We start from the raw sequence: 24,365 nt of genomic DNA, 5'->3' as shown, positions 1-24,365 counted from the left end.
ACATTGGCCTTTTAAATTAAAAAAATTTAAAAAATAAATGTTTTTTGTCTACTTCTATCTTTATTTTCCTTTTCTATATCTTAAACCAATTCTCAGGACACACATATTTGTTTAATTATTCCCTATACTTTATTCATTATGTATAAGTGTGTGTGTCAATATTCTTTTACTATTATTTTTAATATTACATTTTAAAAGGATGTTACATTTAAAATAAAATACAAAGAAATTACTCTATATTTTTAATTATATTTTATGTATATAATAATTAGAACAGATGTGGTTACTGATTGTAAAAAAAAAGCCACTACTGGATAAATCCACTTTATTTTCACTTATTTTTTTTAGTTACTATTTATCACCACTAGAGGGCATCGGAGGACTGAGCTAAGTACAATGCAATGATGTGAATGAAACAAGCTTCTATTAAAACAAGACTACATCTTCCATCAAAAAGTTAATTGTATTTTGTGGCTTACATATTCAAAAGCTACTTGATGATAGTTCTATAATTAAGTTAGTAAATATGCATAAACTTCCTATTAAAGTGTTAAATTAAAATGCTTTCTTTTCAATACAATGAAATAGCTAATTCTGTAATTAGAATTAAATTTGCAAATGCCATCTGTAGAAATGGAAATTATGCATCAGATTGTATTTTCAACTACACCTCCTTACGTTTTAAAAGTTGGTATGCAGTTAAAAACAAAACTATTAAATATCTGGAAAAGGATGGAAAATTAGCTAGGCAAAACTGGTCTTAATTATTATAAATCTCTAGCATGTAATCATTTTTAGCATTTGTCATCCAACAACAATGTTTAAAGTACCTACTATGTGTCAGGCATTATCAGTGTTCTGGATTCACTGTCAAGGAGTTCCATTTGGTAGAAAAGATAGACAAGAAGACAGATGAGATGGACTATAATAACTAGTGTGCTGCTGGGACATGTGCAGCACAAACTGGAAATCAGAAGGAGGGAGAGCTCCAGCCTCTCCAGGTAGTTTTCTTTTGTTGGTAGGTACATGTCTCTGAATATAAAGATCTAGGCAAAAGGATAAGTGCTGACACACAAACGTGGTTTCCAATCCTTTTCCACATTGTACTAACTCTACGACCCTAGGCAAGTCTTTTAGCCTCTCCAAGCTTTGATTTCCCCTCAATAAACCTGTAATAATAAAAAATACAGGCTACCATAGAGGACTGTTGGGAGGAGCAAAGATAATGCCTTAATGTACTCGATGCAACAGTTGGCACATAGTGTATGTGAACTATCATTATTACTATTACTACTTTCATGTTATGACCAATAGACCTGGAATGGATTCCATGGGCTCAAGTTGGAGGCAACCAAGAATGCACAGAGAGTATTTTCTTTCATTGTGTCAATGAGAGTCCTCTGAGGTAAGAGAGTTGGTGATTACCCCAAGAACTTAGCTCCAATCTCTTCACCATACTAACCAACACATTTTTGTGCTTTTTCTCATTGCTGGGTTTCTCTCTGTGTGTCTCTCTTTTTTTCTTTCTTGCTACCCATGTCATTGTCACAGAATATCAAGGCGAGGTGTGAGGTGAAATAATCATTTTTCTCTGTTGAACATGGCATTCAAGAATGAAACATGTTCATTCTATGTCTGGTTGGGGTATTTAATACATGAGTCTCTAGTGTAATATCATACTCAGTCTGGATTTCCTAAAATACCTATTTATTTAGAGGGTTGGAAAGGATGAGATTCACAAATCATATTGTGTTTTTATTTTCTTAATATTCTTTTTTTTATTACATTTGCTCAGGACTGGAAAGGCAACCACAAAACCAAAACCAGATGGGAAAAAGTAAGCCAAAAGAAAACAAAATCCTGATTACTAACAACTATTTATATCATATTTTATCAACCTGTGACTCAATAATAATGAGCACATATTTGATGAGTATAATATCTCAGAACAAGCTTCTCTCTCTAATGTCATAGATATTTGTATCATGACAGAGAATGAAATAATCCAGCAAATTAAGGTGGAAAATTTATAGCTATTTTTCTCCCAGGTCTAGTAAATTAGTATCATGTGTCCCCTGACTATGTATAGAGTCACAAAACATATTTCTCCTTCAAAATCTTCTAGAAGGAAAGGACCTGCAGGAAGGTCTGGCCCACTTTTGTCTTAAATTGACATAGCATGGCTACATTTGGGAAGCAGCAAAACAGAAACAAAAACAAAAAAAAAATTTGGGAGTGATTTTGGCTTTCAGCTGGTGTGAGGATCAGGGTCTGACCTGTTTTAAATGGAACCCAAGTGAAAAGTGATGACAGACATCAAAATTATGATATCTTTCTTCTGTCTCCATGTTAAATATCATTCTAGTCCCTATCTTTCTGATTAAAGACAAAAGGTTCCCAACACTCTTCTCCTGATCAAATAGATTTATTTTCAGCTAACATATTCCAAGTTGATCAAACAGCTTCTTTGGTCAAAAAAAACTGTGCACAAAGAGATTGTGGGTTGAGCACAAAAGGGAAGGAAAGCTGGGTCAGGAAGAAAGAAGAGGAGAGTGTTATTTGATGATTTCTTCTATTGTTTATTCTTTCCCTGTAAATACAGTTGTAGCTAAAGCTATGTCTCTGTCTTAATGTATAAACTAGCTTTTCACAGGCAGTTTTATTTTAGTCATCTACATCAGGAATTCATTTCTGGCAGGAGCTGAGCACACCACCTCCTGTTAAGACTGGCTGCAGAGAAAGCAGGCCAGAGCTTTCTATGACCATGACAGTGACTAGACAAAAAATCTGGGTGGAAATGTCCCCAATGCAGCATGTTTTCCATTCCTTGATGGGATACAGGAGAGGGTCATGGAATCAATAACTGTCTGGCAGGGAACAATACAGGCAGTAATTGTTCTGAGCCTACTACTTTGGGAGCCTTGCCTTGCTGTATAAAACCACAAGGGGGCCAAGCTTCAACTGGAAAACTTTGAGGATGGTAATCCTCACTCTGGCACCTCTGTGATTTACTCTGTCTCATTATACCTTTAAGTATTTCTTTTATCCACATCACTCTTTAGAAGCTTCTTTGGTTTCTGATATCATCCAATCTTTTCCTACAATCAGCAGAATCCAACTTCAGAAATTTAGGAATCCTTTCTTTAACCAAAGACTGCTTCTTTTTCAGTCTTTCTAGTCAGCTGGCTGAGATCTAAGAGAAAACAAGTAGTAGACTTCAATCTATAATCACCCTGCCTTTGCCCCAACAGCTCTCACCTTACCTCAGCACTCACCTAACAACTCTTCTGTATACATCCTTAATTAAAAAGACATGTCTTTCTTGCAATGTAGCTTATCAAACATGATTTCTCTATGTCAGGCAAGACAGTAAGCACTGCAGGGATACAGAGATCACTATCACAGTTCCAGACAATAAATGGCATTCTGTACTGAATGCCCATTGGACAGAGTAGAGGAACTTAATTTGGGAGCCTAAGAATGGGATTCAATAGAGTCAGAAGGCATGAATCTCCTAAAATTGTGTGTGTGTGCCTGTATGTGTGTGTATATGTGCACACGAGTGCATATAAGCATTCTTCCAGGGAGAGGGTCTCTATCTTTAATATTGTGTAGGAGAAAATTACCATGAAATACCAGATATGTCCTCTGATGTCTGGAATGTAAGGAAAAGAACCAAAACAGTGATGAGTAGGAGACTTGGCAGAGTCAAGGAGATGGATTTAAACATTAAGTAGAGCTATTATTTAAATACATAGTATTGCACTAATACTTAATCTGTTTCTTTCCTTATCTTCTCCTTATCATTTTCTCATTGCTGTCAACAGTTAAAAAGAAAATAAGAAAACATTTGACAAAAACAAAATTCCATTTTTATGTAAAAATATTGTACAGGCATATAATTAAAAACAGATGTTATATTTATGTTTTGTTATACTTAATGCCTGGCAGCTTTTAAAAATGTTTTATTATGCCATTATGGCTTAAGCTATTTCTGGAAAAGATGTTTCATATAGCACTCCCCAACAAATGAGCACTTCCTCCTCATTTAGACACCTCAGATACCTGAGGAAAGTGAATGATACATATAGCAGCAGAATTGTAAATAATTAAAAATCATATACTGTCTCTATTGCAGCAGATTTAGGAGAACAAAAATAAATATTTAATTAAACCTTAATTCCTTCAGGAAAAAAAAGGTGAATCAAGACCTACCTCTGTTATGAGGATATTTTTCTAGCTCCATTTCAAGTGGCAAAGTTGGTTGGTAACATGCCTTTGTCTTTTGAGCCAAAATTATGTTTTAGTTGGACTGGCCTTGAGGCAAAAGGCTGGACTCTGAGAGTTTCACTGGGTTTGCACGTGGCAACATTCCCAGCGGAGTATGGAGCTCTGGCCTGATCTGCTGACTGTGATTCATGAGTCTTCCTTCCAGAACACTTCCTGAAAGGTGAAGCTAAGTTGACACAAAACTACTTCTCAATCTAGCAATTGATGTGTCATTTTTTTTTGCCTGGTCTCCTTCCTGACAAAATGTTTGCTTACTACCTGTAGGTGTCAGAGAAGGCATCCTGTAGGACTTGAAGCATGAGTAACCCACTGAGCAGTGCTTTCTCTAAGGTTGAATTCTCATCATCTTACACATGTCCACCTCCACCTCTTAGGGAGCTAAACATTTCCTCGCCATATTTTGTTGAGAACCCTGAGTCCATGACCATCCTCCCCTCACCAACTGCAGCCCAGCCTTCATCCTGTTTGGACAGTAAGTCCTGTTGACCTCATGGATTCCTCCTGTTACTGTAGTTGTAGAACTCCTATAACTCCACCTAATATGCAAACTTCTGGGATCATCTCTTCTTTCCTCTTATTGCCCTGTGCTTCTTCTCTCCTGAATCTTCTTTCTATTGCCCTTCATTTCCCCCAAGACTTTCTTTTATCTACAGAATCATTTAATTGTAAATAAAACGCCCTAAACTTCGTCAAATGTTGCACAAAATGTTGTCTTCTCCTCCTTCATTCTTTAATAACTCTGACAGTTCCCTCCCAGTCCCACGATTACCTTGGAGATCTCAAGCAGCTTCACTTCCATCCCTTGTTATGTGAACCCTATGGTCTGCCCTTCAAACAGTCTTACAGCGCTCTCACTCTCCAAGCCACCTCACTTCTGCCCTAAGACTACTCTGTAAATTCCCAATCTTGGATTAACCCAAGTATGTGTCTTCTCCATTCTATTTCTGCTAAATATGTCTGGAGAAAATCGCCTATCTTTTTATATTATAACCATTATAAAACTAAGGTCTTTAGGGGCACCTGAGTAGCTTAGTGGGTTAAGCGTCCCACTTCTGCTCAGGTCATGGTCTCACGGTTTGTGAGTTCGAGCCCTGCGTTGGGCTCTGGGCTGACAGCTCAGAGCCTGGAGCCTGCTTCCAATTCTGTGTCTCCCTCTCTCTGCCCCTCCCCTGCTTGCACTCTGTCTCTTTCATTGTCTCAAAAATGAATAAACATTAAAAAAAAACAAGGTCTTTAGCCAGTTTCACCAAACTTCAGACTTAACCACTCTTCTCAAGCTCCTTTCTCCTAGATTAATTTGACCTCATAATACACTAAGAAAAATAAAAACTATGTGATTCATATGCCTTCAACTATTTGTAGCCACATTGTTATATGTTAGTATAGAACCTTACACTCATCTCTGCCCCTACAAGCTCCAAGAAAGGAGTGTCCTTTAAGGTTAACCCATTTCCCTGTACTCTGATCTTCTCTCCTACCTCCTCAGAGACTGGTTATTTATTTCCCCCCTCTTCCTATAACTATAAACACTCTCTCTCTCAACTGGTTGTGTTATGGCAACTCATGACTGTATTCTCTTTCCCAGTTCTGTGAGGAAAACATTATAAATTTTATCAGTTTCTATATGGTTCTCCCGCTGGTTGCAATCTATTCCATTCCTTCAAAGTAGAGCTTCTTAAAAGAGTAGATATACGTTTATCACCTCCACATCCTAAATTCTCTCTACTCTTTAACCTGTTGCAAACCACATTCTGCCATGGGAACCCCACTGACTCCGTCTTCATTGAGATCAATCATCCCCTCTTTGCTAAATAGAGAGGAGTTGTCAGAGTCATCTTATCCAATCTCTCCATGCTTTAAGACACTGTTATTTATATCCTTTTACTCCCTTGATTTCCATGATGTTACTTACCACTTATCTGCAACTTACTCTCTAGTCAATCTTTTTCAACCTCCTTTAGGAGCTACTCTTTTTTCTACTCTCCCCTTAAATGTTGGTGTCCGCAGGTCAGTGCCTTCTAATCTGTTTTACCTAATAAACTACATGGATAATAAAACTATTTATATAACATACTAGAATAAATTACACACTGTGTGGAAATGCCTAAATGGTATTGGTGAAAAAAAACAATTGCCTTCTCTTTACATTGCATAATTTATAAGAAAAACAAAATAACTAGAAGAGGTATTAAACTAGAGCTGAATTTGTTTAAAATTCAAAAATATTTAATTTTTAAAATTTTGAAATGGCTAGTCACAATTACTTGTCAAGACTTTATAGTGATGATTTCTTCATATTCCTGATAGTCACAATCAACAAAAAAATTTGTTGTCACATATAGATGATAAAAATATTTCCTTAATTTTGACATTCAAATGTTTACAACAGTTGACATTATATTTCCAGAATCTAATAGCTCTTTCTTTTCTTTCATTGATAAATGTAATGTTGACATTTCTTGTGAAAATATAAATTTCTAATTTCATTGAACATTTTCATATCAAGGATTTCAAAATGGTGATTCCCATCTGAAGTACTTGCAGTATTATAGGTAGTCTGGATACCACATTGACCACAAACTGACAGATCTGTTGATTGTATGTGAAATCAGAGATGTAAGACCACTATCTGAAGTGCACCTACTCTTCCTGCCCTTCCTACCACCCTCCCACCTTCCATCTCACTCAACTGGCCACACCCAATGCTTCTTGGATACCTGGACAATCAGTTCACCAAGCAACACCACAGGTGGCCACTTCTGTTCTGAAAAAAAAAAAAAAAGTCCAGAGTGAAGTAGGTGTTGAGATGGTAGATTATATCCTTGACGATATTCTGAGTTTTGCAGCAATGAAAATGACAGAAGACCTTCATCATGTTAGCCTACTTCAAGGAATGCAATATAAACTATTAGAAATACTATAGCCAAACATTCCACTGAATGGCTACAACATCTGAAAACAAATAGCCCAGTGACTCTTGACACTGCTACTCCCAATCAGCTTCTCTAAATTTGAGGGTATTATTGTCTTATGGAAATCAGTACCGTCTTACATCAGGCAGGAAACCCTTCCATTTGATTCTGTCTTTAGCCCTCTTTCCACCATATATATACATTCAGAAAAAGGACATTTGCTTCAATAACCACAAAAGTGTCTGATATTTTGACAATTCCCTGATGTATATGTCTGTTTTCTGAACTATGGACCTATATCTGGATATTTCCATTTGGATGTTCCATAGACCTAGGATGCCCACAATTGAACTTACTACCTTCCCCCTGAAATCTACCTTTTTACTGAATTACCCCTTACAGTAAATGGAACCATCACTACCTCAGTTACAGAAACTCAAGACTTACTTTTGGCCTTTCTCTGTCCTTTATCATCTACATCTATTCAGTAATCAAGTCTTGTAAATTTCCTCTCAAATTTGTACTCCTTGATCTTCAGGGTCTTAAAATGCCTTTATTGGATTATGGAAATAGCCTCCAAACTGACCCTGTTGTCTCTAGATTACCCCTTCAAACAGCTACCAAAATATTTCTAAAATGTAAATCTGATAATGTAAGTCCCCAGTTTGAAATCTTTAATGATCCCTCATTGCCTATGCTATAAAGGCCAAGTTCCTTAGCATGAAATATAAAACCCATTAGAGTTGGCCCCTAAATCATCTCTCTTTCTAATTTTTACCACTCTTTCCTCATATCCTACAATAAACTGTTTGTGGTTTTTGAACAAGTCCTGCTAACTTAACTCCATGCCCTGGCCCATGGTGATAACTCTTGCAGGAACACCATTCTTCTTTTTTGCATTTCCTTATTGAAGTTATTCCCAGCTGTCTTTCCAGGTGCAAATCAGCTTCCCCCTCCTCTAGGAAATATTCTCTGATCATTTTAATCTCAGTTGCCTCTGCCAGAAGCACCCTTTATACTCTGTCCTGTCATAGAACTTATTATATCATCTGCTTCCTTGAATGTTCTAAGGAAAATTATAAAAATATACACTCCTGGCACATAATTTTTATCACCAAGACCCTACAGCATAGTGTTTGGCCCAGACATCTGGGCATTATAGAGAATAATAGGAAAATCTTAAACACGAACATGAAGACAGCTTTATTTAAGAACTATATGCTCAGGGCAAGCATACAGCAAAACTGGAGCTGTCTTTTCTGCATAACCAGGATGTGAATCAGCTGCATGTCCTGGTGTTCTTCACCTAGATTATCCATTCACTGCCCCCACCTTGTGCCAGCCCCTAAATTAGACCACTGTCCACACCCCAAGTCGGTCTCCCTACAACTCTCAGTTATGCTCCTATACAAAAGTCACTTTCCTGTGGGTAGGTCGTTGCCATAAATAGTGCAAGGAGTTTATGCTTCCTAGGAGCTTCTGGGTCAGTTGAGACCATGCAATCATCATAATCTTGATACCTGTCTTATGAAGGGATTCTAACTATGGTCATTCTCTGCCATAGTTGGCCAGAGAATCACCAGAAAGCACTTCCACCACACAGCACTGACCAATCTCAGTTTACCATTTAAGCTCAGAACATAACATAACTTGATATATGCATTCAATATCCATTTAACTTCTGTGTCTTTTTGGCTTCAATACCTTTCATTTGCTAACCAGAGTAGTAGTCAGTAAATGCTGAAGAAATGAGTGAGTCTTTTGGCTAGTCAAGGTTGCGGGTAGGCTTTGTATTTTGAGCTAGAAAAAAATAGGAATAAAAAGTAGATTTGGATGCATAAATGGCATCAATTCACAGCACTGAGGACCTTCAGTGCCTCTATGATTCCCACACCAGCAAAAGAGCCTAACCATAAGCCTAGAGATGTAACACCAAGGAAGGCTGACATTTCCCAGGTAATCATTGCATAATCTCCCTGAATAATAAGCACTTAACCTACCGTGAACTTTAATCATGAGTTAAAGAAAAACCTACATTTAGAGTTATCCAATAATGGAAGGGCCCATTTCCTGCTGTGTGTTGATATGGAAGGTGGACAATTGATTGCTCAGAAGGATGGAAAAGGGAACTCTCATACTGAGGACAAGATTAAACTCAAAAATTGTATGACCCTGTAATCATATCATCTGGTAACAATAGGCTATATTTCTGGCTAATCTTATAACCCCTGCATATTTGCAGGACTCTAAACAGGAAGCAAAAAGTAAATTTTCCCGACTTTTGGCTTGATTTAATGCTGACATCACATGACTTCAACATTCAGGGCAAAGGAGAGGGAATGGAGTGCAAGGAGGCTTTATAAGAATTTCACTAAATGGTTCAAAAGACTTTCTTGAGCATTAATCAATTGTTTCAAGACAATAATTTGATGATTTAAGAGTAAGTAAAACAGAAGCATATGTATTAAATTTTCCTTGAAGTACCTTTGAGTTCCAAAGTAGGAAAAAAGACATTTGGCAAAATCCAATCTGCCTTTGCCAAACCAAAAGTGTTTGAAAAATAATTTGAGAGGTTTTGCCAAACCCCAAATGCCACTGTGTCCTTCCATCCCAATAAGTTCTCCAAAAGTGCAAAACTAATACATCTACTCAGCATTTCAAATTTGGTGGGAAACCAAACTGCTTCATTTAGAGCCTCAAAAAAGCTCCTTAACATTTTTAGAAAAAAAATTAATGTGATTGAATGGTCTTTTACTTCCCATGTCTATTCTGACTTCTAAAATCTCCATCTCAGAATTAAAAAAAAAATTGTTCACTAGGCATGCTGTAAAATTATTTTGAGTCTTTAGAAGAAGAAATTTTGAGCAGAAAAATTACTTTTAAATAAACTCTGCAAAAATGCAGTAATGTCTTCTTATTGGAATATTGTATGTATGTGTGTTTCCTTCTTTATGTTTTCATAGTGCTGACAACCTAAACAATTGGTTTTTATTTAAATCATCTCTGAACTAAAATTAAATTTGTGGGGCACATGGGTGGCTCAGTTGGTTAACATCCAACTCTTGGTTTCAGCTGAGGTCATAATCTCACAGTTGTGACTTTGAGCCCCACATCGGGCTCCGTGCTGACAGCATGGAGCCTGCTTGGGATTCCCTCCTTCTCCCTCTCTCTCTACCCCTCCCCTGCTCATACACATGTGCTCTCTCTCACACCCTCTCTCTTTCTCTCAAAATATATAAATAACTATTTAAAAATTGAATTTGCAATTAGAGCTGTCAATAGGCAATCCTCCAGGGCCTGAATCAGGTCACAATTGAACCAGTAAACAAAACCTTTGTGAAATCAACAGCATGGTTTGCAATGTGGGTGGCACAGACAAGTCTTGTCCTCCTGCAAAAATAATTCCTTATTTTCAGCAGTAACCTCAGCTATGTTGAATTTCCTCCATTCAAGGGGTGTTTTTTTTTCTGGAAGATTGCCAGTAAATGTCTAATATACTTTGCATTTGCAAAATGGCATTCCACCACCTAACAACTAGGAATCAATGCAGCACATCTGAGAGGCACACAGGGCTTTCAGTTCCCAGGGAAACTATTCACAAACTTTTTATTCTGGGATTAAAGCATTTAATTTTCTTTTTTTTTGGTTTCTTGCATTTTATTTTTAATTGTAAATAAAGTTCTTGAAATTTTTATGGGTACTTAATATTGTATTTCTCAAATATTTATCATTTATTGAAATTTAAATGAAAAACCTTAAAAACGTTTTGATTATTCAGATATATATGGTTTGAATCATTTTTTGTTGAAATAATTTATTTCCACAGAATATACGAATGTTTAGAACATATTTTACTCAAAAAAAGATTTTTCTATTTTCTCTAAACTCAGCTATTTAATGAATGTTCTTCACCTTGGACTTATCCTTTGAGGCTCTGCAGGAATGACTTGCTTGTTAGGGGTTAGCTTGCTATAATAAGAGGTCTTGAGTTAAGAATAGATCCATGCATGTAGTACCATCTTGTGTTGCAAGAACTAGTCTTGCTGAAATGTGAACCCAAGGGCATTTGTTTCTGTTCCACAGATGCTGTTATATAGTAGAAAAGAGGGATCAGCAACAAGGCCCTGGGATGCTGTCTTACTGGGATCATTTGATACAGAGTTCCAGTCTAAGACAACGAAGCCAAAAGACCCTGAATTCACCTTCTCCACTGACATACCAAATCTATACCTATTTAGAGAGTGCAGATTCTATAGAAGAACTGAGGCCTGACTGAACAGCTTCTGCACAACAAAAGATAGAGACCACATAAAGAACAAGAGAAACAGACATGGTAAGGAAGGGAAACCCTACCCCTACACTAGGAAACACAGTGGGGAGGGATAGTACTGAGGGACCAGGGAACAAATTTGTCTTCCCTGGGGCACAGACGAAAAAAGCCGTGGTTTAAAAGAGGAACTGGAATATAGAAGAAACAGCTCTAGAACAGAGCCAAACAACAGGGTAGCTGCTAGAAATCCCTGGTTAAGAGGAGCTGGAGAACACCACAGTTTACACTTCCACTCCACCTTGATGTGCAGGCCAAAGCAAGGTACAGGCATCCTAGTGGGTCCTGGGCCCTTAGCCCAAACAAGTCAAAGACTTCCCACCAAAGCAACCTCAGTGTGACACACACTGGAGTATCCCTGGTCAGTTCTTACTACAGTTAGGCATCTTGCCAAGGTGACACAGGTGCAAATCATTCCAGAACTCTCCAGGCTCACACCATTTTGACTCTAGCTACCCCACCATGATGCCCCATGGTGCCCCACTGCACCATGAAGTGCCCCAGAAACCCCAGGCCCTTATCCCACCTCCAGCCACCCTGCTAGGGCACCCCCTATAGAGAAAGCCTGGGGACTCCAGCTTGTGTCACTCTGGATTCCAGCTGCCTTGGGCTCCAACTGCCCTACTAGGTCACCCTCTGCAGGAAACACCTTGGGACCTCTGCAGCTTTCACCCACTTCCACTTCAGCTGTCCTTCTGAGGCATGAGACCTCTTCATGGAGAGCCCTGGGACTTCCCTGACCCATACCTACTTCACCTCCAGCCATCCCACCAGGACAATGAGTATGTACCTATCAATAATTAGGGACCATTTGGTTGCAAGGAAGAGGAAACCATTCAAATTAGCTCAAATATAAGTGGAGCGATTGGAAGAATACAGTGGAATCTCACAGAACCCGAATGTAGAAAATAGAGTTGGGCCCTTTTAAAAACTAAGGTCTTTAGGTACTCCCCCACCACCATTTCTCATTCTCTGCACCTGCTTGTCTCCACAGACTAACTTTCTCATGTTGGTTTGTTATAACTGAATATAGTCACGGGTGCTGAAACTAGATGATGGTTCCAGGGTTTGCTGCCATCAGAATACTAGTCTCCAGAGATAAGACTCCCAATTATCATGGAGTAGGGCAGAAGAGGAAATGCTTCAAAAGGTCCCAGTGGCCTACAGAGCCCATAAATTGGGATGTATGTTATCATCTCCCATTGTGTATAGTGTTTCTATTTTACTGGATCCACACAATTTGCAACATACTACTCACAGGGCAAATAGAGTCATATTCCTTTATTTCACCAAATTTGGTAAAACAAGCCTAAGATTTCATCTCTGGGTTGACAGATATGTTTGCTACTTATTCTATAATGTAGTGCGTACTAAGGTGCTGGGTGGCTCAGCCAGTTAAGCATCCAGCTCTTAATTTTGGCTCAGATCATGATCCCAAGGTGGTGAGATTGAGCCTAGCAATGGGCTCAGTGTGAAGACTGCTTAAGATTCTCTCTCTCCCTCTGCTCTTCTCCTCTGTTTGCACTCTCTCGCTCTAAAATAAATAAATAAATAAATAAATAAATAAATAAATAGAATTTAGTGGTTACAAAACTTATAAACATTTATTACTTCATAGTTTTTTTGGGTCAGGAATTTGAGGGTTGTTTAGCTGCATGATTCTGCCTCAGCACCTCTCATGAGGTTGTAGTCAAGATGCTGATCAGAGTTGCAGTCATCTGAAGGCTTGACTGGAACTAGAGGATCTGCTTCCAAGGTGGCTCATTCACATGGCTATTGGCAGGATGCCTCAGTTCAGCTCCTTGCTGACTACTGGCAGGTAGGCTTAGTCCCTTGCCATATGGACTTTTCTGTGAGGCTGGTTGAATATCCTAACGGCTCAAGAACTAGTGATCCAAGAGAGAGAACAAGGAGAAGGCCACAATTCCTATTATGACATAGTCTCAAAAGTCACACAGCATCACTTCCACCATATTTTTTTCATGAGAAGCAACTCACTTAAGACAGTACACACCCAAGATAAGGGAAATTAGGTTCTACCTTTGACATATTTTTAAACTACCACATCAGAAGATCCATTTTTATCTTCTTGTTTGCCTGCCTTAAAGTCCCTGACATCACATAGTACCTCAAAAGGACTCAATGCAATATAAACATGAAGTCCAGTAAAGTTCTATTCCAAATTGGGAGAAACTCTGGTAACTCCCCGGCTACTGGGATAGTTATCTCTGCTCCTCCAGACTTTGCAGAACCACTGTTGGATGTCAGACTGAAAACACTGGAGCATGCACAGCATCATCTCATTGTCCCAGGTTTCTACATAGCTACCTTCAGCAAAACTGACTTTGTCACAACCCACTCCCTCCACATTAATTATGATTCAACAGGCTCCTCACAAGATTCTCCATCCTCTTTGTCTCTCACATAATCTTTTTCCTCCAAGTACCCAGTGTGCTCATGCTCAGATTCCTAAGATTCTATAGGTGCCATCTGCTCTCCCCTGGGACTCTCAGCCTCTATCTAATTTTTAGGTTCCTAGGGTTTCTAGGAGAAAATAAGATTCATTTTCCATACTAAAGCGTGTATTGAGTCCCACAAAAGTAACATATCTCAGTATTTAAAAGGAGGAGGTGTGAATTTTACACTTTGCTGAGCTAGGTAATAATTTGTTCTTTGGGGAAAAAATAAGTCTTTTGTTTAAATGATAGGTGGCTGGGATTGTTAATGTGTGTTTTTTGGAAAATTCCACATAGACAAGAGAGAAAGGACAGGATCAAACACTAAGATGAGAACCTAAAATTTTTTCAACCAGGCAGGAGTTAGATTAAAAACCCCATGGTTTCAGAGGCACTAACACTGAGCCATGAATTGATTCAAGACATCCCCTTATTGAAGTGATACATCTTTAGTACTTGCATTAAAATATGCTGACTAGCTTCAGCCTACAAGTTTTTGGAATTATTTTTAGAACTGCTACCCAAAAATTTAAATCACAAGATTAATTTGGGACTGAGAAAGAATTTAAGAATCATCTGTTTTCATTATTTCATTTTAAAGATGATATCAACTACATTAGTTATTAAGCTGTCGTTATCTGCTATGCACATTAATTCATGACTCTACAGTGTGCGTATACTTTATATTGTGGCCAACATTTAGAATGATCAATTGTCCTGGTTTGCCCAGGACTGAGGGATTTCCTAAGTTATGGGACTTTCAGTATTAAACCCAGAACATTAGGGGGAAAACGAGATAATTTAGTCACCCTACTAACATATTGTATTTGTTATCAATTGCTGTGTAAAAATACACCAAAACATAGTGGCTTAAAACAGCAGGTATTTATCTCTCACAGTTTGTAAGAGTTAGGAATTCAGGAGCAGCTTACTTGGGTGGTTCTGGCTCAGGGTTTCTCATGATATTGCTGTAAAGCTTATGGCCAGTGCTGCAGCCATCTGAAGGTTCAACTGGAACTTAAAGAGTCATTTTGAAAATGGTTCACTAGTATAAGGCCTCAGTTCCTCACTACATGGACCTCTTTTCATGATGTGGTACCAGCTTTCCCCCAGCACAAATGAGCCAAAAGAGACAGAAGCCACAATATTGGAATTTGCTTGTTTGCTTTTTATGATCTTGCCATGTAAGTGACATACCATCACCTGTCACATATTCTACTGATTACACTGACCACTCATGACACAATATGGGAGGAAACAGCAATAGTGGTAACTTGAGTGATGTCAGAGCCCAAAAGGTGTCTGCACAGGAGGAGTGTGGAGTCAGAGTAAGTAAATAGGTTATATACAGGAAAATCTGAGGAACTGAGTAAACATATTTAGTATAATGGGAGCCAGGATTCTCGGTGTTGTAAAAGGGAGTTATAAATCTGGAAAAGAAAAACCATCTAACATTATGGTGTTAGATTGAAAATACCACTATGAAATCATGGAGTTTTATTTTTTATTTTTTGTTAATGTTTATTTATTTTTGAGAGAGAGAGAGAGAAAGGGGAGAAGCAGAGAGAGAGGGAGACACAGAATCTGAAGCAGGATCCAGGTTCTGAGCTGTCAGCACCTGGCTCAACCCCATGAATTCGTGAGATCATGACCTGAACTGAAGCTGGACCTTAACCAACTGAGCCACTCAGGTGCCCCGAAATCATGGTTTTCAATAATATAGATGCATAAATAAATGTAGATATAAATGGAATTTTTATAAACTCCTTAGACCCATCCAATGAGAGGGTATGGGAACAGCAGTACCCAATGGCAATGAACACAATTAACATAAATGATACCACACCAGCATAACGAACAAAATACCATAAATACCATTCACCATTAAAATGAAGCAGGACTCCACAGAGAAATGACTGACTCCAGGGCTATAGCAAGGAAAGTATAAGATGAGCTTGGAATATCTTCTTGTTCCAGAAAGGAAGGAAATGCTCAAAGGGTGACATGGACTGTAAAAAAAAAAAAAAAAAAAAAAAAAAAAAAAAAAAGCAAATCAATAATTCAGATAAAAAAGCTTAAATTGGCTAAATATTGGGCAATCTGTGCACCAAAATAAATAATGATAGTAGTAAGATTTAACCCATAACTTAATATAGAAAACTACCTTGATTGACCTACATGCATACATACATACATGGAAATTTTGTTGAGAAACAAGGTATTACATTGTCTCAAAATACCTCTCCAAAAATTTCTTAATTACAAGGTGGGAGGAAAGAAGTAACTTTAGAGAAGCCTGGCCAACACTACCTTAGTTAAGTAATGAGCACTAACATCACCAATAATGGGACAAATTAAAATCATGTGTCAGCTGATAAAACACAAATATAAGAATTCAACATTGTTTCTGTGATATTCCTGTCAATCTAATTTAATCTTAATCATGAAAAACATCTTTCATATCCAGAAAGGAGGATATTATACTAACCCCCCTCCACCCTCCCAAAAAAACTGACCCATAAATCTTAGGAAGTATCAAGATCATGGAAATCAAGGAAAGACTGAAAAACTGTTACAGATTGAAGGTGACTAAGCAGCCATGATGACTAAATGCAACCTGTGATTCTGGACAAAATGATTTTCTGTAAAGAACACTATTGATTAATTGGTGAAACTTCAATGGGGCCTGAGGATTAGATAGAAATCTGAATTAATTTTCTAGTTGCCTATAATGTGTTGTGTTGGAAAATATCTTTGTGTTTTTGAAATACACAATAAAGTATTAGAGGTAATGAGGCATTCTATCAACAATTTACTCTTGAGTGGCTCAAGAGTATTCTTTATATTGTTCTTTATATTGTTCTCAAAACATTTCCATAAATTAAGATAAATTATTTTTCAAAAGTAAAATATTTCTACAAAATCTTGTTTCATCTCTATCATGACTGATTTCTTTAGCATCATGCCAACACATCATATCAATTTTTGATATTCTTAGCCTGTTGGGAGGTACACTTATTTATTCATTCATCTGTTAAATAATTATTGACCTCCTATTGTGTCCCAAGTAACTTGATGGGCACTGAAAATTTAACTATGAACAAGATCTAACATAGAGATCTAATGAGCTTTAGACTAAGGAGAGATAGACAAACAGGTAATCATCATATTTAATGTGGCATGTGCTATGTTTGAGAAAATACGAGGTGGTATGGGAGAACACAGGAGAGGCATCTTAGGATGTGCTCAGGGAATACTTTCTAAAGTGAGGTATGTCAAAGCTGAGACCTGAAGGAAAATTCGGAATTACCCAAGAAGAAAAGTTCAGCAGGTGTGGGGACAGAGGAAAACATGCAGAGAGGAGCTGGAGAGGAAAACAGGAGCATGGTGTCCTGTAGATACTGCAGGTAGCTGAGAATATGTAAAAGGAAGTGTCAGGCCATGAGCCCAGGGAGCAGGGAGTCCAGAGGGTGATGTTTCAGAGACATCTAAAGGACATTAGCACTTGCTACAACTCTGTATGACCAGGTAATACTACCAGCTCCAATAATCTAGTCACAGAGCTTGCTGCACCCACATGTCTACCCATACACCTTCCAAGGAAGTGACTCTGAAGAAAACATGGTTTAGCCGGCTCAGGGCTGTTGATATTAGCAAAGAGAAACACATCATTTGCAGCAACTCCCTTGACAATGTTAAGTTTCTTAGCCAAGTTTAGACAAGTGTTTGTTGAAAAGAGTTATTGGCATACTTGTTTGCATATAATATTTCATCCCTGGATAGAAATATATTTACAAATGATGTCTGGCAAAATAGAACTGGATATTTTTTACTTTCCCTAAAATACTTACTCTATTCTAAACAGCCTATCACAGTGCATCTCTCCTTGGCAACTTTGTGATTCCCAAAATACACATATCTAATTACCCCAGTGTTTGCTATTGCACTGTGGTCTGTTTTCACTTTGGGTGGCAGGCCTTAGTTCCCTGCTGCTCTCCCAACAAGACATTTACTAATTCCAGAACTCCTTGGAAAAGAATTTTTCCAGATTAACCATGATCTTTATTTTTAGTGTAAAAGATGTTTGCTTAATAGAAAGATTACTTCATCTACTTACGGTCGTTTTAGTAATGAGAAAGAGACAATACTTGGTGAATTGATCCCTCAATCTGGTTAGGGTAGGATTATTCCCTGTGACAAATTGGCCACTGTCAACCATAAAACTGAGTGAAATGAAGCCCAGCTATCTATTCATTAAGCTATTTTTGAGTGGTAACTGTAGACCCCTCCCTGGATAAACACTAGCACTGAGCAGTGTGCACCTGACATCCTTGTGGTGCATCCATCCAGCAGTTGTGCTCAGTTGCTTACTGGATCCAAGTCCAGATTATAAACAGAGTGTCTTGGGTTTCTTCCAGTTAAGTGTAAAACACATCAATAGTTTCTTTCTGGCTTCCCTAATTGCTATTTAAGCCTTACAGTGTTATTTAAGTTTTTTAAGAATTAAAGTACAGAATATAAAACAAATAATAATGGCTACTCTTTACTGAGTATTTACTATGATTCATGCTTTTTTAGGTGATTACATCATTTACAATAACAAGTCTGCAAAATAGTTATTATCCTTATTTTATAATCAAGGAAATATAACCTCAGAGGTGTTATGCAGCTAGTCTAAGATCACACAGCTATTAGTGTGATTAGAAGCTGTGATTTAAACTCAGGGCTGCCTAACTTTAGACACACACCATTTCCTCTCAAAGATAGTTACCATTTGGCAGCTCTCTCCATTGTTTACTTTATATATTTTTTAATCAAATATTATTGAGCATTTACTACATAATGGTCTGTAGTCCAAGATACAAAGAAATTTCAAATATAGTTGCTATGCCCAATGATCACCAAACTAAACGAGGATGGTAAACATGAAAACAACCAATGAAGGAACACAAAATATGATGAAGTCTCTAAAAGTTGTGCATATTACCAGAGACAGTCAGAAATGAGAGAGTTCTAAGTGAAGTGATCAGAGAAGTTTTCTAAGAGAGAGCGTTTGAGGTGTATCTTAACTGTTGTATATTCAGATGGTAAAAAGAAGGAAATCCTGGTAGAGGCATAAGCAAATGTGCAGAGGGAGAAAAAAGCAAAAGTTTTCTACCTAGGAAACAGCAATTCCATTCAGGAAACAATAACCATTAACATGGTTGGGCTATAGAAGATTCCTTATCTGGCACTGCTCTGGCTCACTTACTACCTCTCAGTTTCTCCATTTCTTTTGTAGATACACTGTAATGGTCACCACTGTTTCTGCCTGTAGACCCATAGCTTCTGATAAGCCTGAAAAATGTGAATGAGTTGAGAAACCAACATTATGGATGATAAATGAATAACATAAGAAATGGGAGTTAAGGAAACTACTGTCAGATCCCTTTCTTGGTATTCTCCTAGTCTTTAGGGTCTTTATTAGGCAGTTGAACCATTAAAAAGGTTTTTTAAATCATGCTAAAAAGTCTTGTATGAATTCATGCTAGCTGATCCCAAATAAGCCCTTTCACATGTTTCATGAGGCTGTCAGTCATCACTCACTCACTCCCATCCATATCTCCGCAACTACTAAACCAAAGCATTCCCATGAGCATGAAGTGTCATCCTCAGAAAATGCTCACATGAACTGCTTTGACTCCTTATTGTTCCACCTCAAAACTCCTCTGTAGTCACACTCTTCTACCCATATAAAATTCACTTTATTCTTCTCACATGATCTTTTCCTTCCCTCCTATCTTAGAGATATCATAGTCATTGTTCCCAAAACTCACCATTTTTATTATCCTCTCCGTTTCTTCCTAATTCTTCTGGTCCCTTGTTCTTTTAACTATTCTGATTTTTTTATCTTTAATCTCTTTCTTTATACTTCCTCTCAGTCTACAAACATACTTAGATCTCATTTATAATTTTTAAAATTAATTATAATACTTCCCTTTACCCTGCTATTCCTCCCATTAGCCATTATGTTTCACCATCTTCTCTCTGCCAAAAGTCTAAAAGTAAAACTGGTCTAGGCCAAATTTTTCCACTTCCTGTCTCCTACTCACTCCTTAAAGCCCTTATAATTTGGTTTACATTCCTCCCTCACTTCACTGAGGTCACTATCTTGAAATTCTCTAGTGGCCGTCGAAACAAGGGGCCTTACCTCATCATTTTCCTTAACTGCCCTTCTGAAAATTTGGCCATGCTGAATCATGTGTGGCTCTTTCATCAGTTATTTATCTTCTAGTTGCAGCAGTATTTTCTCAGTTGCTTGAGACAGAAACCTAGTGTCTCTCACTCCTTATACTCCTGGAACCACATTTCTCTTGAATCCTTCCATTCTATCCATTCTCAATGACACTGCAGTTGTTCAAAACTCACTATTTCTTGTTTAGATTATTGCAACAGTCTCCTAATTACATTATCTGCTTCTTGTCTTAGCCTCTAATAATCCACTGTCATAAGGGTTACTGCAATGATCTTTGGAATATACATGTAGAATCATGTCACATCTCTCCTCTGAATCCTTTATAGATTCTCTATACTCTTCAGAAACTCTTGAGCATGGCATATTAGGAAATTTATATATTTTTTTAATGTTTATTTATTTTTGAAAGAGAGAGAGAGAGAGATAGCATGAGTAGGGGAGGAGAGGAGAGAGAGAGACAGACAGACAGAATCCAAGCAGGCTCCAGGCTCAGAGCTGTCAACATAGAGCCTGACATGGGGCTCAAACCCACAAGCAGCAAGATCATGACCTGAGCTGAAGTTGGACACTCAACCAATTGAGCCACCCAGGCACCCCTAGGAACTTCATATGCTGACCTATCACATCCAGTTCAGTCAAGTCTCATTTATACACCCCCTCCCCAACTTCACATACTCTACTTTATACCTGAAATTGCATTTATCTGAAAGTGCTATGCTCTCTCATATCTCTAAGCCTTTACAATTCTGTTGTCTGCCTGAACTGTTCTCCCTAATCTCTTTCAACTAAGTGATTCGCACATATTCTCTAATAGTCAATTCAGACATTACCTCCTCTAAAATGTCTAACTTGATCCCCACTCCACTCTGTCCCAAAGCCTCAGAAGAGAGATACCAGTCCTATGGATCCACAGATCCATTGGCTATATCTGTTCATGTAGTCATCACCCTGAATTTTGATCATTTGTAAAGGCTGGCAGTCAATGGCATGAATAATTGGTAAGAATGCCAAAAATTAATTTAAAAAGAGATTTGGAGAGGATAGTTTTGAAATAATGGACTGTAACGGGTACTAGATAAAAAATTAAAGTATTTCATCTACCCAATCCAAGCTCTCTTACAGATATGGCAGGGCAGGGGAGAGATTATCCATACCCATGATTATATTCTCAGGTGGAGCAAAGAAGGCTAATAGACCCAATCTAATAACTAGACTCTACTGTGAAATGAGTACATATTTCAAGTAATGTAATGGATCATTCTATCTGGGTTCTTTTTATCTATGTTTCTTGCTATTATACTTTATGCCCATTTTTAAAGTGCTGAAATTCTTGCAATAGATTTTTCCTACAAATTAGGCACCTAAGTCATAACCCCTACTACATAAAAATTGTGTTATATGTATGCATATGGTGACTACTTGCTAAACAAGCTAATGTTGGTACTTTTTATACCGGCAGACAAGTGGTGAGACCACCTGTGTATATGATCTTCTGTGATTTTTTGCATCAAATTCAATATTTCTTGTGCATATCCCACTTTTGCTAGCATAGTAATGAGCTTATGGAGAGGCTTAATAAATGTTTGGTGTTCGATTTCAAGTACCACCTGAAGCAGGAAATGCATTTTGTCAGCAGATTGTACTCTGAATGCAAACAAGAAGATGGAATCAAAGTAACCCCAAGGTTTCAAACTTGAGTCACCATGAGAAGGATATTGAAAAAAAAAGTAGAAATATCTGATAGAGGAGTGGTTTTCAGGAATGCAAATGATGAGTTATGACTGTAGAAATATTGTATTTGTTGTACTGATAGCACTGATAGGATGTTCAGGTAAAGGTGTCAGAGATATAGAAAATTGTTTTTCTTCCTTTTTTTTTAATGTTCATTTATTTATTTTGAGAGAGAAAGAGAGCATGAGCAGGGGATGGGCAGAGAGAGGGAGAGAGAAAAAGAATCTTAATCTGCGCTACCAGCATAGAGCCTGAGGCAGGCTAGAACTCACAAACTCGTGAGATCATGACCTGAGCTGAAATCAAGAGTCATATGCTCAACTGACTCAGCCACCCAGGAACCCCATAGAAAACTGTTTTTCTACTCACAACACATCCAACACCAAATGTGTGGAGTTTCCACACCAAACAACTCTCTATTTCTCTGTAGACATCAACGGGATGTCCTATAATTTAATTCATTCTGAAAGTGACTAGCTGGAGTTAGTACATACCCCACAGCTTAAGGATTTAGTACCACAAGACTGCTCCCTACTTGAAATGAAAATCCCATGTACTGGTTCCACCAGGTTACCCACATTTCTTTCTGACTTGGCTACAAATTAGAGGTTCCCATAAATCTCTCTCAGGCTTGATTATTATAATGATTCACAGAATGAGGGAAAACATTACTTATTACCAGTTTATTTACTATTTCTCATTTATTATAAAAGATACTAATGAACGACCAGATGAAAATGTATGTAGGCAAGGTCCAAAGGAGTCCTGAGTACAGGAGCTTCTGTCCTCATGGAGTTTGGGGTGCACCACCCTCCTGGCATGTGGAAGCTGTCAGAATTGCTTTGTTTAGGGCTTTAATGGAAATTCCATTATGTGGGTATGATTGATTAAGTCATTGGTTTTTGGAATTAACTCAGGGGGTGGGGAGAAACTTCTAAGCTTCTAATCACTTTGTTGGTTCCTTTGGCAACCATTCTTTCAACAGTCTCCTCACCAACATAAACTGATTTATGGTTGAAAGCGGCTTATTATGAATAACAAAAGACGTTCCTCTCACCCTTATCATTCAGGAAATCTTAAAGGCTTTAGGAGCTCTGTGACAGGAGCTAGGGACAAAGACCAATTATATATTTTTATTATATCACAATATCACAGGTGGCATTTGTAACAGATGACAAAGTCCTAGGCATAGATGAGATTCAGAAAGCAAAAAAGCAAAATATTGAGGAAGCAGTAATCAGTAAGTCCATGTTATTAGATAGGGAATAGACGTTTGCATGGAGAGCCAGAAACATTCAAAAAGCAAAAGTGTAGAGGAAGAATCCAGATTTTTCAAAAGTGGAACATAGGTATATGTTCATGTCCATGAAGACATTTTTTAAAACTTTTCACAAACATGGATTTTTAGGGAATAATATAAAACTGTACCCAAAAAAAGTCAGAAGATATAAAAGATTTCACAAATTCAAAGTCAGAAGCTTAACCGACTGAGCCACCCAGGAGCCCCCAGCAAATTAATTTTTTATTATCATCCCATTGTTACCAGAAAATTTTATAATTTTTCCCCCCACAATGTCAATAAGATGTTTATAAGTTCATTGCATTTTGTAACAAATCATACAACTAAGAGGCATTTTTCCTGTTTCTGGTTCTCCATGCAAACGTCTATTGCCTATCTAATAACATGGACTTATTGATTACTGCTTCCTCAATATTAGCTTTTCAAAGTAATCCCCTACATAAGTAAATCATACTTGGATTACAAGGGATGTGATATTCCCAAGGTTGTTGAAAGGTGTACTGACATAAAAGTAATACACTGGAATTTCAATCAGGAAGACTTCTTAGAAAGGATTGTTGCCACATTGAGTGGCCTGGTGCTAGTCATTGATCAACCATGATTAATCAATAAGAATGGTGATATTTAACAGACTGAACTAAACTCTTCTATAAAACTATAAAAATGAGAACTATAAAACTAGGACTATAAAAATGCTCATGGGTCAAAACTTGAATTTTGATTTTGGATTTACATCAGTAGATACAGTACTCAGTTTTGAGTTCTGTAAATTTTTAAGAAAATACACTTTCAAAGACCATATTAGTTCAAACATCTCTTGGTTTTATCACATAGTCAGAAATTCCAGTTGAATCTAGAATTTCATAAACTTTGTCCCAAAATTTGATAAAAATTTTCTCTTCTTGATGAATAGAGTTCTCCTTCACCTCTCAGATTGCCTTGAAAGTAAATTATGCTGTTTGAAAAGATGTATGGTAATTCAGGAACATCTAGAGGATTACAAAATAATCAACAAGTATGTCTTTTATTCTTCAAAATCTGTGAATAACTTCTGAAATTGTAACAATATATTCATCATATAATTCCATATTAGTTTAAAATCCATGTTTCTTTA

The 24,365-nt window shown here is 37.5% G+C and overlaps 1 protein-coding gene across 1 annotated transcript in view; it reads left to right on the top strand.

Annotated features, from left to right (window-relative positions):
* Positions 1–4,587: 4,587 nt before the first annotated feature.
* Positions 4,588–24,365, top strand: part of LOC115526215 — a gene marked incomplete at its 3' end in the record, with an annotated part of 79,390 nt that continues 59,612 nt past the window's right edge. The window contains 1 exon segment of the mRNA XM_030333692.1: positions 4,588–4,762. Coding sequence (XP_030189552.1) covers positions 4,588–4,762 — 175 coding nt within the window.

The sequence above is a fragment of the Lynx canadensis genome, chromosome D1, assembly GCF_007474595.2.
Source record: "Lynx canadensis isolate LIC74 chromosome D1, mLynCan4.pri.v2, whole genome shotgun sequence".
Classification (NCBI taxonomy): Eukaryota; Metazoa; Chordata; class Mammalia; order Carnivora; family Felidae; genus Lynx; species Lynx canadensis.
This window is presented reverse-complemented; position numbering and strand designations above follow the sequence as displayed.